The sequence below is a fragment of the Podarcis liolepis genome (genome assembly GCF_965112155.1).
Source record: "Podarcis liolepis genome assembly, chromosome: 7".
Classification (NCBI taxonomy): Eukaryota; Metazoa; Chordata; class Lepidosauria; order Squamata; family Lacertidae; genus Podarcis; species Podarcis liolepis.
The window spans coordinates 31,590,436-31,605,274 of record NC_139561.1 but is presented as its reverse complement, the minus strand read 5'-3'; the positions used below and the strand labels follow the sequence as shown (position 1 = coordinate 31,605,274).

At 39.0% G+C, this 14,839-nt stretch overlaps 1 protein-coding gene across 1 annotated transcript in view; it reads right to left on the bottom strand.

Moving 5' to 3' along the window:
- CEP89 (centrosomal protein 89) overlaps nucleotides 1-14,839 on the bottom strand; it is a 51,157-nt gene that overhangs the window by 30,361 nt on the left and 5,957 nt on the right. The window contains exons 5-14 of the mRNA XM_083512600.1: nucleotides 12,993-13,086; nucleotides 11,992-12,020; nucleotides 11,417-11,471; nucleotides 9,812-10,021; nucleotides 7,849-7,991; nucleotides 7,327-7,377; nucleotides 4,428-4,511; nucleotides 3,384-3,491; nucleotides 2,485-2,596; nucleotides 1,640-1,820 (exon numbers count right to left, since the gene is read on the bottom strand). Of these exons, the coding sequence (XP_083368726.1) occupies nucleotides 1,640-1,820; nucleotides 2,485-2,596; nucleotides 3,384-3,491; nucleotides 4,428-4,511; nucleotides 7,327-7,377; nucleotides 7,849-7,991; nucleotides 9,812-10,021; nucleotides 11,417-11,471; nucleotides 11,992-12,020; nucleotides 12,993-13,086 (1,067 nt within the window). The remainder of the gene's footprint in view (nucleotides 1-1,639; nucleotides 1,821-2,484; nucleotides 2,597-3,383; nucleotides 3,492-4,427; nucleotides 4,512-7,326; nucleotides 7,378-7,848; nucleotides 7,992-9,811; nucleotides 10,022-11,416; nucleotides 11,472-11,991; nucleotides 12,021-12,992; nucleotides 13,087-14,839) is intronic.

Below are 14,839 nucleotides of genomic sequence, written 5' to 3'. Positions count from 1 at the left end.
GCTAATATATATGGGTGCTGATTGAGCCATAGAGTATACAGATCAGTGGAAAACAGCAATTACAACAAAATTATTCAATGAAAAGATTCTGTTCCAGTCTGAACAACATCCCCAAAGAACCACCTTTATGTGGTATGAAGAACTAACTGTACACTGAGCTTTGGCCACAACCAAGACAGGATGCAGTCAGATCAAGGACCAAAGCAGATGCCAAGTTAAATGCACCTTTGCATTTAGAGCAAGTTTTTATCAATGTAAATATGCATCAAAAGGGGGAGCGAAGGTTGATAAATTATCAAATTGCAGCAGGTGTCAAGGCAGGAATTTAACCCTTTTCTTTCCTGCACCTATGGGAGATAACCTCCCAATACAAACGTCTTCCAAGAAGGATTTCCTCAGGACCCTAACAAGGAAAGAACGAGTAAGGTCTCCCTACCACACTTTATATGATCCTGAAAACTATCAACTCCCATGATCTGATGCTATTCACATATTTTAAAACTTGTACAGTAAAGGCAAAGGAACATTTAACTTCATATCCAGTTTGGCATTGAGGCTGCAATCCTATACCTACTTACCTGAGAGCAAACCCCATTTAACTCAATGGGACTTACTTCTAAGCATAGATGCCTAGGCTTGTGCTGTAATTTGAGACATACACCCAGCAATTTCTGTTTCTTGACCACAATACCAACATGGCCACTTGTTCATGCTTAAGGGGGGCATCGCATTTGCAGTTGCAGTTGCAGTGTGCTCATTTTAAAAAGTACTGTGAATGCATACAGGACAAAGGACTCACAGTACAGATGAAATGGTGGCTACAGTGGGCCACACACTAGGACTGGGACCAAAGGCAAAGTATATAGAAACATAACACCAACATGTGAATTCCTCCCCTTGCCTTGCAACTGGTCAGCATTTCCACCAATGCCCTGTTCTAAAGCAAACGGAAGATGAACTACATATTGATCTAAAAAAACTGAGTGGCATTATGTGCTTGTACCGCTATTTTCAAATGTAGATATGACACAGCAACTCTCCTAATGACTTTTTTAAAAAGCAGGAGGGACTACAATGCTCCTCCCTTCCCATGGTGAGCTCACCCTTCCTGACAAGGGGAATGACCACAGTTCAGTGGCAGGTGGGCAGGTGAATTGCAGTGTATGGCACAGTGGCAGCTATGCCATATGGCATCACACCAGTGCAGTGGTAGAGCACATGCTTTCGATACAAAAGGTTCCAGAATCAGCCCCAGACATCAGCAGGTGGGGCTGGGAAAGAAACCTTGGAAATTTGCTGCTAGCCAAAGTACAGCAAACAATACTGGGCAAGACGGACCAGCTTACCCAGTATAAAGGCAGCTCTCTATGTTCCTGACTTGAGGCTGAAGGACATTCACCGTAGCTGAGGCTAACCCAGTTCTTCCAGGTTTGATCAGAGTCCAAAGCTAGTAAAAAGTGTCTTTAACTTCAACCTTCATTACATTGTGCCTCAAGTTGTATCAGCTGACTACAAATAAACTTAAAACTGGCACAAATAAATTGGAAAAGCAAAAGCAAGTAAATATAAATAGCTACAACCATGCATGGAATCCTCCAAGAGGTGTTTCCTCTGATATTTGCACTTATCAGATGCCTACCTTTTGAATTTATTGACCAAAGCCACATGCTCCTCCATTGTGATGTGATCTCCCACACTGGCTTTCAGCTGTTTGTATGCGGAGCGCAGTTCTTCCAGCTGCTTCTGACACTCGCTCAACTCCTCTTCTTGGCTCTGTCTCTTGGCTTCCAAAGTCATCAGCTGTTTTGTTAATTTAGAAACTTCAAAAGAGAAAACAAAACATTTGAGGTAAAGTCAGAAGCTGCCTTAGGAAATGAGAACAGAGTGTACACAGTTATTCACTTCTGACATTTTTAGTTCATCATGAAGCCTTCTCAGCTTGGTTCAGTGAGTTAATCTGAAGTATTATAATTAGTTATAAATGGTACTTTTCACAAGTTCTGAATGTCAATGGAGATTAGTTAAGCATATGAAAGATGTGTCAAATGGAAAGCTCACTGAAGCACTCCAAGTCTCCAAGACCTCTCCAACAGACTACATAACTCTCTGAAGGGCTAGTTCCTGTGACCAAATTCCTTTTATATTGTTAATGACAATCCTCTGTAAATTAATACAAATCTAAGTTTGATGCCATGTAATGTACTCTGATGCTGTGATCAGTGACCAGGTATCATTTTACCGCATCTGAGACTAAAAACAATAAAAAGTTAAGTAATTAATAGTTAAGTACTGTAATATTACCGACTGTAACAAATGCTCCAGCTCAGGTTCTATGATAGTTACTGATTAGCAACATTATCATTCTAAAAAGGCTTATGAAGTGCTTTATTTGGTGCTAATGCTAGCTTACACTTCTTCCCATTCTCAATAAGCAAACATCTCGGCTCAACATAGTAGTCAAAAACAGTTCTCAAGGTATTTTACCTTCCTGGACATGTTGGCTGAGGTTGTCTTTTCCTTTTGCTTGTTGTATTTTAAGCTGTTCCATCAATACTGTATTTTCTTCTAATACTAGCTTGGCCTGGCTTTGCAGACACTGCCTGTAAATAATGATCAACTTGAAAGTGAAATGCCATTCAAACTTTTGCAAAAATCGTATTAACTAGAAAAATAAACACACATTGTCTGTTAGGCCAGGGCTTCCCATGGATGTCCTACATGGACATCCAAAAATGAGCCTACATCACTCTCACTTTGTGTTTGTTGTGGGAAACATCAGTGTAACATCGGCACCAGCAACTGTGTTTGCTGAGTAAAGTGTGGAGCTTCCTGTTTCATATTCATGAAGTTTGTCTTCTGATATAGAGTTAGTAAACAGATATACATGTCATGGATTGGATAGATGAGAGATAACTACTCAGTGATAACAGTGTTCTTCTGAAGGGAAAGGTTTATGCTTGTAAAAACTATTTGAAAATACACATGGAAAGTTGTCTTTTAAAAAATGTGTATTTTGCTTAAATTTTATAATTATATTGCTATTATAATGTTATACTTAGTAGCCAAAACTGTTATACATCAAACAAGCTGCCTTGTCAAGAAAAACAAGCAAAAAATGAAGCAGAAAGGGAGAATAAGAATAAAAATAACGCATAAAATGATGTATGAAAGAGGAAAGGACCAACACAGCAAAAAAACCTATAAAGTACGGAGAACAGATTAAAATGAACACAAAATACATAACAAAAAATAAGAACAAAAACAAACCAATAATCCCCTCTTCCACAACAAGTTTATCATAAGTATTTTTTTACTATAATTCAAGCCTATCATAAGTAATTTTTTTACAAAAGAATAACACAATAGTTTTAGAGACAACACACTTGCCATTCTTTGGTGGTCACAGTACTATTTTTACTTAGTTGCTGGTGTAACTGTTCATTTTCCTTCACTACCTCTTCAACTCGTTCTTTAAAGATCTTCATGTCCTCCTGAAAGAGGAGCAGTAAAGAACATGCAAAATATTCATGACCTGTTTTACCTTCATGTTATTTCATGTTTTACCTCTCAATAATATTTGCATGTGCTAATTATCTATTTATTATTTGTTCATGCAAATTATCAAACAGCTGATCAAAATACCTACACTCATGATAGGGATTTGTAGAGATATGAATTCACACCAGTTGCTCTGACTTAAGAAGCATCTACATTTTACAGTGACAAATGTGTGTTTCCCAGTCAGTATGCCTGCCAGTTACCTACAAACAATCCCAAGTTTCAGACGGGCATAAACTTGACTGGCACATTGACATTTTTAAATGTACATTTGAGAAACCTCAGGTGTACACCTAAAATATAATACACCTAAAATGTAACAAGTGAAGAGGCCTTTAGCAGAGGTTCTGGAACAGGCCCCATATATCAAAGGCTCAACTTACTAAGGTCTAGTGCTCCCAAACAGCAAGTGATGTGTAAACCTGTGGAAGCTCATACGATATAATGTTCCACCAGAGAAAACAAACTTCCTTCCACATAAATAGCAGATTGTCTAGGAGAAGGGTTCTCGCCTAGTCTTTTTTGTGACATTATAGCTTTGTATTGCTTCAGCAGAAAGCATTCCATCATGGAATGTGAGCTCCCATCTGCAGGCTGAAGTGATTCAGTCCAGGCACATGTTTACATCCCCATCTTCTGCTTGTGGGCACAAGGTCTGCTATGTGGGCAACCCATGGAGTCTAAGGAGATAGAGGACAGGGAGTCTTACTAGAAGGGAGATTCCATTATGTACCCTGAGGATGTACATTCCAAAGTATCGCTGAGTACTCTTTACATTTAAATGACATGCACAGCATTATAGAAGCATATTTTTCTTGATATTCTATACAGCTTAAACAATCTGTAAAGAAATTAATTTGCCAGCTTGCCTCATGCGCAAGAATCAGGTCTTCCTTTTCCTTCATTCTGTCTTCATATGCCAATAGAAGGGGAGATAAATATTTCATATCCAGCTAAAGGGAAAGAAAAGTCATTTCAATTCACTGAAATGCATCTCAAAACTATATAATTAAAAAATATCCGTGTAATGACTCTTTGATCAGCTACTGCCTGGGTAAATCCAGTGGGTGAATCAAGATAGACAGAAGAAAAGGTTAACAATCTCTCTCTCTCCCCCGCGCCCAATACTACATTAACTAAAGGCTAAATAATAAGCAGATAATAACAGGAGGAAGTAGAGAGGGTGGAAAATAATTTTGCGTCAGCTGGAAAAGGCTAGCTGCAAATAAACAGAGGTGAAATGGTCACCCGTTGCCAGTTACACAAAGTACTGAAGCATCCATCTGTTTGCTTGTTAGAGACCTTGCTAAGAAATTCATTTAGCATCCTATTTTAAAACAAGCCTCCACAAAGCAAAGCAAGTTATGGCCACAAACTTTTAAAATTCAATTATCTGTAGTATTTACATAAGTATCCCTGAAGAACATAATTCCTGTCTGAAATAGTGAATCTTTTAAGTTCAATAATTCTGTCACATTTTTGCACACAGTATTCCCCTAAATCAGGTATGTCCAACCGGTCTACCTGGTCGATTGCATGCTCCTGATCGATCCTCGCCCTCAATAAAGAAGCTCAACAACTTTGGGTCTCCCTCCTCCAAAAAAGCTCAACAACTTTGATCAATCCAATGGGTAGATCACTGCCAGTTTTTTTTATAGTGGGAGTAGATCGCAGTCTCTTGGGATTTGGACATGCCTGCCCTAAACAACCAAGTTACAGCTTATACTGATATCTATAGAATGCACACTAAAAGCCACAGCAGATGCAGAAATATTCTGCCACCAAGGCACAAAACCCTGGTTCTTCGTGATTTTTACACAGGATGACACCAAAACAACCATACAGTCATTAAATACACCTGAGGACTTGGAGGTCGCCTATAATTTGCTGGTGCTTTGAGGGAAAATGAGAGTGGCAGATGGCTGCAGTCATGGAATGCACTTTGCAGTGCTCAGAAGGACAAGGAACAGAGAGCTTTATGAGTGACAGCCTGTGGTTGCTGAGAGACAACATGTTGGCTTAGGGCCATGTTACACATGGAAAGCCTCCTACACATATGATCACGTCTGCATAGAAAAAAATCAGGCACCCTCTACTCCAGCCCATGTAAACAGTTTCACAGGAAAACACATTTCTTTTTACCATATCTCTGGAATGCCCTCTCCAAAGAAATTTGTATGGTCCCCTTATGCTTGGCCTTCAGGAAAACTCTTCTTAAATCTGACCTGCATCTAAATTATTTTATTGTTATGTATATTGAAGACCCACACTTCTGTTAACTTCTTTTACTGTTAATTTAAATCTTGAATTTTAGCATTTTATTTTATTGGGAGGGTATGCACCCTGAGAAGCAGGCTAGAAATCCATTTAACATTGGTAATGCCTGCAACAGTGTGTGTCAAAGCCACAGAAATGTAACAGCTGAATAATAGTAGTAGTAATAATAATAATAATACTAATAATAATAATATGGAGAGAAGTTGGGGGAAAGCTTTCAGCTGTTAAATGTATGTGTGTAGGGCTGCTACTAAGGCACAGGGCCAGAACTAGTTAAAAAGTATGGAGGGCAGCAATCCGAACACAGCTTCTTCTTTGCAATAAAAAACAAATATCTTTCAGCTCCCTTTTGACTCTACCTAATCCAGGGATGGTGGGGAAGCCAGCCTGCTCCAAAGCTTCACCACAGCCTGGATCCTTGGAGCAAAGCATAAACAGAAGTGGGAGGGCCTCCTGGCCTCATAGCAGGAAGCACACAAGGCTGTTTTGCAAAGCCTGCCTAATGGAGGGGGTGGGAGGAGCAACTCCTAGGAGGACACTCCCCTCCACTGTGGGTAAAAGGAGAGGGGAGATCAGATCATTTAATTTTATATTGTTTCCAGGGAAGGCTGTCAGCTGTTATAGCCTATGATAGCGGATCACTCTGAGGCCCCTGTGCAGATACTTTCACGGGATTACAACATGATCCTGGCACATAGCAACTGAGCTAGGATTCTTGCAAGCAGAAGCAGGATGAAAATAATTAAGCAACCAGGCCAACTACTTCAGTCCAGCTCCCCGCACCCCAGTCTCAACTGGAAAAAGAAATGAAGACTGTCTTATTCCAGCAGGCCTTTGGGAACAGACTGGGGTTGCTTTTTTTTAAGGAAAAGGTTTTTAATAGTGCTGTGCTGTTTTTATCATCTCTATTTTAAAAGAATCAAAACAATATAAAAAAAAACACCTATTAGCGTTAAATTACTTTTTATATTTTTTAAATATTATTTAGCTTTTTGTATTTTATCTCTGTGTTTTTTAATATGTGTAAATATAAATAAATATAATATTGATGGTGATGATCTGCACTCTCCCAAGGGCTTGCACTCCTTTGGAAAAGGGGGAGATGAAAAAAATGTAATAAATAAGTAACATCACCTTCAAACAGGCAACAAAAATTCCTTTAATAAACACTGATGACCTGATGCTTAATGCTGACTATTAGAATAAAATAAGGTGCCATCCTAATCCCACTTACCTGGAAGTAAGTCCTGATGAATTCAACAGGCTTCCTTCTAAGTAGACATGACTAGACTTATTCTAACTCACTGAGTACCATCAGTTTTTATTCAATGGAACATAAAAGTGAAATAAGGTGTCTGGGAACTGCAGTCATATTACAACTATAGATTGTTCTCATGTCACCAAGGAAACAAGAAATAAAATTGTTCTACACACTTTAGAAGTATCTAGCACTAAACTACTGAAACTAAGAAATAGTGGTTTGCTACATACCAGCCATGGGGGTATTGGTTTTTTCATTGGCAGGCTTCCAATTTTTAGACTCTAAAATAAGAAAAACATAAGTTACACATTAATATTCGGATCTGGAACATTTTGTATCAGAGGTTTTTTTAAAAAGAAAAATATTTATTTTTGTTCATCCTGCAAACTGGATGCAAAAATTGAACATGGTGCTTCGAAAACAGTTTGACATTTACTTGTTAAAAAAACCACCAATAGTTGCAACAAGCCACTTTGTCAGGTTGCATTGACATGGCAAATTATGGTTAATCAAATATGGAAGTGAAAAGTTCTAAACTTCACCTCACGTTGTGCTCAGAAGCAGGAAGCGCACAAGTGCAAGTCCCACCTAGGCTAATTCTCCTCATGCTATACTATGGTTTAGCACAACTGGGACACTCCCTGGTAAAGATGCTTATTTTGCAACTGTAACAAATGAGGAAAAGCTCTCAGTCACCAATGTTAGAACAGTGCTATTCTTTTCTTCCTAAGAAGGTTAATAGAAAACATTACCTCATTTGGTGAAATTGGTCTGTATTTAGCCTGGTAGCGACTCAATTCTGCATTTAGACGATGAACAGTCATTTTCAGGCTGTCATTTTCATCCACCAGTTCCTGGGCCTGTTGTCTTAATAAAATCAATTCTGCAAGTTCCTCTGCATAACAGAAAATTGTAAAACATTAAAGTGCATTGCAATTATAGAAAATCTTGCTGATTATCCAAATATCCAGTGCTTTTTTTCAGAGGGTACACAGTACCGACACCTCTTTTTGTTGTTGTTAAAAAGTGTGGCACTTACTGTAACAACTTCCTGGTGAGTACTGGCACCTATTTTTCTAGAAAAAAAGCACTGCAAACATCTCCTAAATGAAATAGGAATTCTGGATGCTATAGTTTCTAAAGGTGTTATAATTGCACAAGATTATGTAATTATAAAGCATACTTTGACTGCAGAAGTTCCCCAGATTAATTGTGGATTTGATGTGGAAGCCAAGACCTCTATTCGAGACCTTGGAGACCCTCTGCCAGTGAGAGTGGACAATGTTTGGTGAGATGGCCAAGGAGCCTTTGTTAGCATAATGCAGTTTGCTATGTTTGATGCAGACTCCTGCAAGCCTAATAAATTTAATAGAAACACGCCCACACACCTTTAAAAGACTATGTTCTTATTGTTTTTTAAAAAAACAACCTTTCAGATTAACATTTCTGCAATATAAATACATACTTACATGCTTTTAACTTGTGCACATTCAGCTTTAAATGTATCAATAAAAATAAAATGAAAAGGGGGTGAAAAGGGAGCAAGTTTCTAGGGAAAATGACTTTGTTAATCCCACCCACCACTGAACCCAATGGGTTTTGACAATACACAATTCTGTCTTTAGGTGCAATCTCCAGAACCTAAGTTGTGGGCTTACTGTACTAAACCTCAGAAGCAAATGGAACACAGTACAAAGCCATATCCATTATAAATACCACTTGATGGCTATGTTTCTATTTTTACAAGGATGTTTCCTTCATATCTTTCTTTAGCATAGAATAGGGTCAATGCCAACCCAAATAAACTTCCTTGATCTTTTATCATATGCTTCTAAGGGTCCTGCCCTACAAAGGCTGCGGGATGAAAATAAAGTCCACCCCACCCACCCACAGCAGGCACATGAGAAGTTCAGCATGCACTGTGAAGCCAGAAAGAACAGAGGAGCTGCCTGGTGGTTAAATTCCACAAGGCAAGAACAAGGCCCTTCCAGCCTATGCTCGAAATTTTGCATGTATATATAATATACATGTGTACAGCTGAATATACATGTGTGGGACTAGACACTTTAGGACAAATTTTATTACTTTCCCGTTAATCAAGTTATGGATCCCTAGGTAAAAAAAAGCCTGCTAGCTTAAACTTTTGTAACTTGTGCATTCAAGTAGTCAGTACTGAACTAGACATTTTTACATGACTGAGGATTAAATGCTTTCTCCAATACAGTTGTACCTTGGTTCTCGAACGCCTTGGTAGTTGTATGTTTTGGCTCCTGAACATCAAAAACCCAGAAGTAAGTGTTCCTGTTTTCGAACGTTCTTTGGAAGCCGAACATCTGGTGCAGCTTCCGCAGCTTCTGATTGAGTGCAAGAAGCTCCTGCAGCCAATCGGAAGCCACGCCTTGGTTTTTGAACAGTTCCAGGAGTCGAACAGACTCCTGGAATGGATTAAGTTCGACAACCAAGGTACCACTGTACTTTGATACTGTTATATCATATACTTCATTTTAAACTTCAATAATTACTTAACTAATATACTGTCTGAAAATCAAGTAAATTATATGTTGTCAGCCTTCAAAAGTTATTTCAATTTTGTGTTGGGATACATTAAATAACAACAAATGCCGAGGGAATAGTTAAAGACTCTTCCAGGAGATGAAAAATGAGAAGTACAGTATTATTCTCCCAAACACATACAAACAACAGAGTCACTCCTACCTTCACTGCGTGAATTTTGTGCAGTTTCTTTAAATCTTCTATTTTCTTTTTCTAGTTTCTTAATTTCTAACTGGAGCTTCTTCATTTGCTGCTTTGTTGCCTCAAGTTCGGAAAGCAGGGCCTGATTTGCATTGTTCAAATGCCAATTTTCTTCTTTCAGTTTCTGGAACTTTTCTCTAGGGAGGGCCATCGGTCCCTGCATTCTGCAGACTTAAATGGAAAAGAATACTCATTAGTCACACAAAAAACCTAAGCCACTCAAGCACAGGCTGCAGTCCTAAACTCATTTATACAGAAGGAGGCACCATGGAAATAAGAGCCATTCATTTCAAAGTGAATGCTGATTTACAAATTAAAGATCTCCCCAGATCATTATTATCCTAAACATTTCAGCTTCCATTTTGCTTACGACTGCGGGAGAAAAAAATCCCAAATATGTAGCTTTGTTTACTCTGAACAGTGTAATTTAAAAATAAAACACTCCAATAAACTATATAACTTGAACATAAAACCAGACACCAGTGAAAACAACAAGCTAGTAGAGACCAAGGTCTAAGAAGCACTCAAGCATATTTTTGAATCTAGAAAGCCTTAAAGACCACAACAAAGGTGACAGCTGAGGGCATTCTACAACTGAAGCATCAGCTCTGAAAAACCCTCCTCTTAGTAGTCATCTGCCTTACTCTCATCGGTGGAGATACCAAAAATAAAAGGAAGTCTGAAGTTGATTTTGAGTTTGGGACAGGTATATGTTTCAAAAGTACAGCACAAACGTAAAAAAGTGCATTCATATTTTTGAAACCTTTAGTCCAGTGAACTGAAGGCTAACAAAACATTAATTGTTGTAGAATTGTTTTCCCAGGGAAAAGCCATGTTTATTAAATTAACTTTTTTAAAAAACTTAAGTCAGCCACAATCCTGCACCTCCTCTGATATTTTAAAGTCACAAAGAGGCTGGCCCTTCTGCAGTACTACTTTCCCCCATCCCACCAAAGCATACCCTGTAATTTGATGGGATATTACACAATGGGCTAGCATGAAGAATCAGGGGTTTTTGTCAGCAGAAAAAGCCCAAAGTGGAGATTTGCTTTCTATAAAATCAAGCTCTTCAGTTATCAGAAAACATGCCATGAAAGAAAAATTAATTTTTTCCCCTAAATTTAGAACTATCATGATTCCTGCTGGAAAATAAGACATGATAATTTCACATGAAGCAAGGTGTTATCCTTTGCTATAAAAATATATAGTAGAAGTTTGAACATAATATTAATGGTTTAGTGTTAAAAGGATAAGCCATAAATTGCCTTTGGCACATAATCTCCCCCACTTTCATGGCACAGCCATGAGGAGCTCAGAAGCTTCCTCTTCAGATTAACCACAATTTTAGCATTATGTCCTAACCCAGACAAACAATGGTTAATCTTAACCAGTTAGTGAAAACAAGCGAGCTTCATAAACTATGCTTTGTCTGGGATCAAGTGATAGGAAAGCTGCAGTTAATCTAAAACAGCAGCCAAAGCTCCAAACTCCTCCTCGCAGCTTATAGAGAATCCAACACAACCCATTTATACCAACCTAAAACAACAACAACCCAGAGTTAAATACCTGGAGTCAGTGGAGGCTTTTCATTCAGGGTATTTTCAGTTATGCTTTTTTCTACCTAGCAGGGAAACAAAATAATTTGATCTCATTTCTTGTTAGAACCCTTCTATTCTTTTTTTAATAAAAACCGCAAGGACTGCAGAAAGAATAGAAAATAGACTAAACATTTAAAAACAAATTTTCTGCAGTTACAATTACAATTTTATTAAACAGCAGAAGAAGAAAATTACAAGTAATAGACAGCATTTGGAAAGAAGAAAGATAGCCTTGGCTTGTAAACTGTTACCCAAGACTTATTCTTTAAACCTTCTTTAAACTTATCATTCTTTGTTGCTTTCTGGGTATTTCCTGCCAAAGTTAGTTGCATCCATATTGTCAAGGTAGGACTGCAAATGCCCACATTCAAATATCCACTTGCCAGTGACCAACCCCCAAACTGACCTAAACTGCAGTGTGGTTGTGAGGGAGGTAGAGCCAGGTATGCTGCCCCAAGCTTCCTGGAAGAAGGTAGGACGAAAATAAATAGTGAAGGCAGAAAGATCCTTAAATGCACTTAAGCATCTTGATATGAATCCTACCTGAAAACTCACTCCAGAGGGTTCAATTTCTGTAATACAAGACAAAAGGTAATAAATATGAAGAAGTTCAAAACAGAAAAGGAGAACTACAGTTGATCAGATTTTTAAAAATTCTCATCACTGAATCACAAGATTCTATTTCCCTCTTTTCTAAATTGTTTTTTTATTAAAGATTTTCTGGGGTTACAGACGTACAACCATCCTTTTTCATCATATTACCGTTTGGCTGAGAGATGCGAGACCTTTTGTATGCCTCATCCATCATTCTACTTGTCAAGTTAGAAACCAAACAAGGGCTCCACTTCTATTTTCAGAAGGGCCGGAGAAGAGGTAATTCATGGTGTAATACGGTTATGCCCCTTGGATACTGAGGTATCATGAGTTGAAAGCAGCCAGAATATGGAATGAGAGAGAATCTATTACAAGGGGAGGAAAACGGAGTACAGAGGAAGAGAGGGAATTGGCCTTATGGCTTACAGTAAGGATCCTGGAGGTGAGATGGTCTTAGGGTTCAGGAGATGACCCCTGGGATTTAAAAAGTCCCCTCATATACTATATGCAGGAATGTTTCAGAAGAAGCTGAAAGGAAACAGCACTGGATTTCCCTGTTTTTGTCCTGCGGTGGGTGTGTTGCCATTACAGAGCTACAAAATGTGCAGGTCTGGTGGGGTTAGTAGCCCATTAGAGTTATAAAGCACAGTAAGAAGAACCTGGGAGCAAGGCAGAGGGAGAATATTTAAGAAGGTGTCCTTTATCCTTTTCTGGCTCCTGAAACTCTCTTCATTCCATCCAACCAGAGTCCTGAACAGCATAAGGCTCCTCTTCTGAGTTGGATGGTACCCTGAACAGGCCCACTCCTCATACATGTGGGGAAATGCTACAGCATTTTGATGCAAGTTGCACTTGTTCAGTAATGCTTTTGGAACATGAACTACCCTGATAATGATTTTTTGAAGTGATGTTTCCCATCGTTTCATCTCAAAGCAGAAAAGTGACATTACCTTCCACCTGAACATTTGGACGAATGAGGCAAGTAGGTTCACAGAGAAAAGAATCATCTTCACCATCAACACTAGAAGATACTGGGGGATTTTCCTAAGTAAAAATATTGCAATACAATTTATAAATCCACAGTCCATCTTATGCACAACCTGCATGTTTGCTACATGAACATATTCTACTCACTGAAATTACTGTCAACCCTCACCAGCTACTTTTCTTTTTCACTCACATGGGGACAGTCTAGCGTTGCCTGAAACTACCACCATCTGGAAGGACCAGTGTGCTTTCCCTAGTGAAGTGGGGACCCCTGACCCATTGACTAGAAGCAGCCTGCAGCCAGATTTTATCCAGTCCTCTGGGAGTGGCTGAGAGGTAATAAGGCTTTGATGTTGCAAAGTCTACAATTGAATATCCTTTCTCTACAAGAAAATTGCCTATAAAAAGATCGAAGAGGGAAATGCTACATGTTACTTGCAAGTATGCAAAAAGTTGCGTATGCATTTTACAACTGCACACAATAAATTTTCAAGGTTACCACTGCTTTCCGAAGTTTGAGGCTTCAAGCAGCTGGGAGGGAGGGCTTGCAGTTTAGGTCTGCAAAGAAGTTATTCGTATTTTTCAGCTAGTGTTATGGGGTTATTTTTGCTTTTGGCACAGTCAGAGCATATAAAAGTCATGGGAGGGCTCTTTTTAATAAGTAATGCCACCGGCAAAGTTGCACACGGGCTGCATTGCCTAGTATGGCTTCTGTCTCTTGCTCATGCTAGGACAAAACAGACACCAAGACCATATTAAGTATGTCATGTGGTTAAAGCAATCAAAGTTCTTTATTTTTACTAACTGATGTAATCTATGTAAACTTGCAGATACGCTAATCATTTTGAAGAAATGGTACTTTGTCTAAATCTATCTGCCTAAAAACAATCTTTCTCACAGCATGTTTTCTGATAAATGGGAAGCTGTACCTAGTATCAATGAAACCTAATCTCCACTCTGGCTAATCTCCACTAATCTGGCTTCTGCCCATGGTTCAGCACCCCCCGACTGTCAAAACACATGTGCCTCACTAATGAAGGAGAACCTGTTTGTCACCTGAAATGCAATCCAGGGAGATGCAGGGCAACTGCTGTTTAAATCATGTTCCACAGCGGGCCTCATTTGACAAGTCCCACTGCCTTCCCCATGAAAAAGGAGGAAAGCCTCTCCTAAGATGCCACCTGCAGTTCTTAACAAGTACTTGTCATACAAATATGTGTCAGTATGCTGCTCATTTTAACTAGGTGACCCTTTTTGGTTAATCTGATTAACCCACTGACCCAGGCCAAAGGAAGCACTTATCCATTTCATATAAATAAAGCATGGGAAATTGTAGCAGGAAACAGTATGAGACCCAGCCTTGCTGAGCCGAATTATATCACTTCAGAATGCAGGGCGGGGGACACTACTTCATATCAAAATCTCTACGTGCATAGGGAGCATAAGATAAGGCCATCCTAGATCCTTCTGCTCTGCCCTGTTAGCTTTCTGCATTCAGGGAAGCATCTAGTTGCCACCTGCACTTTGAAGTGGGAGAGAGTCAGAAAGGTTGAGTCACAATCTTTTTCTGAACATGTCACTCATCCTTTAGTGTGCACTCCTGAACTTTATCTCAAAGTTTTCTTTTTTATTGCTGTAGGACTAATGTGCAGTGAAAGATTTCAAAACTGTTGGCCTTTCTGCTTTTCTCTGCCTCACCTAAGGACATTTTCTGCCTCCTTACACAAACACTGCTTTCTTGAAAGTTCCCCCTCCCCACCCCTTTTTCTTTCCACTCCAATGCTTTTCCATCCATTAAATTTTTAATTTC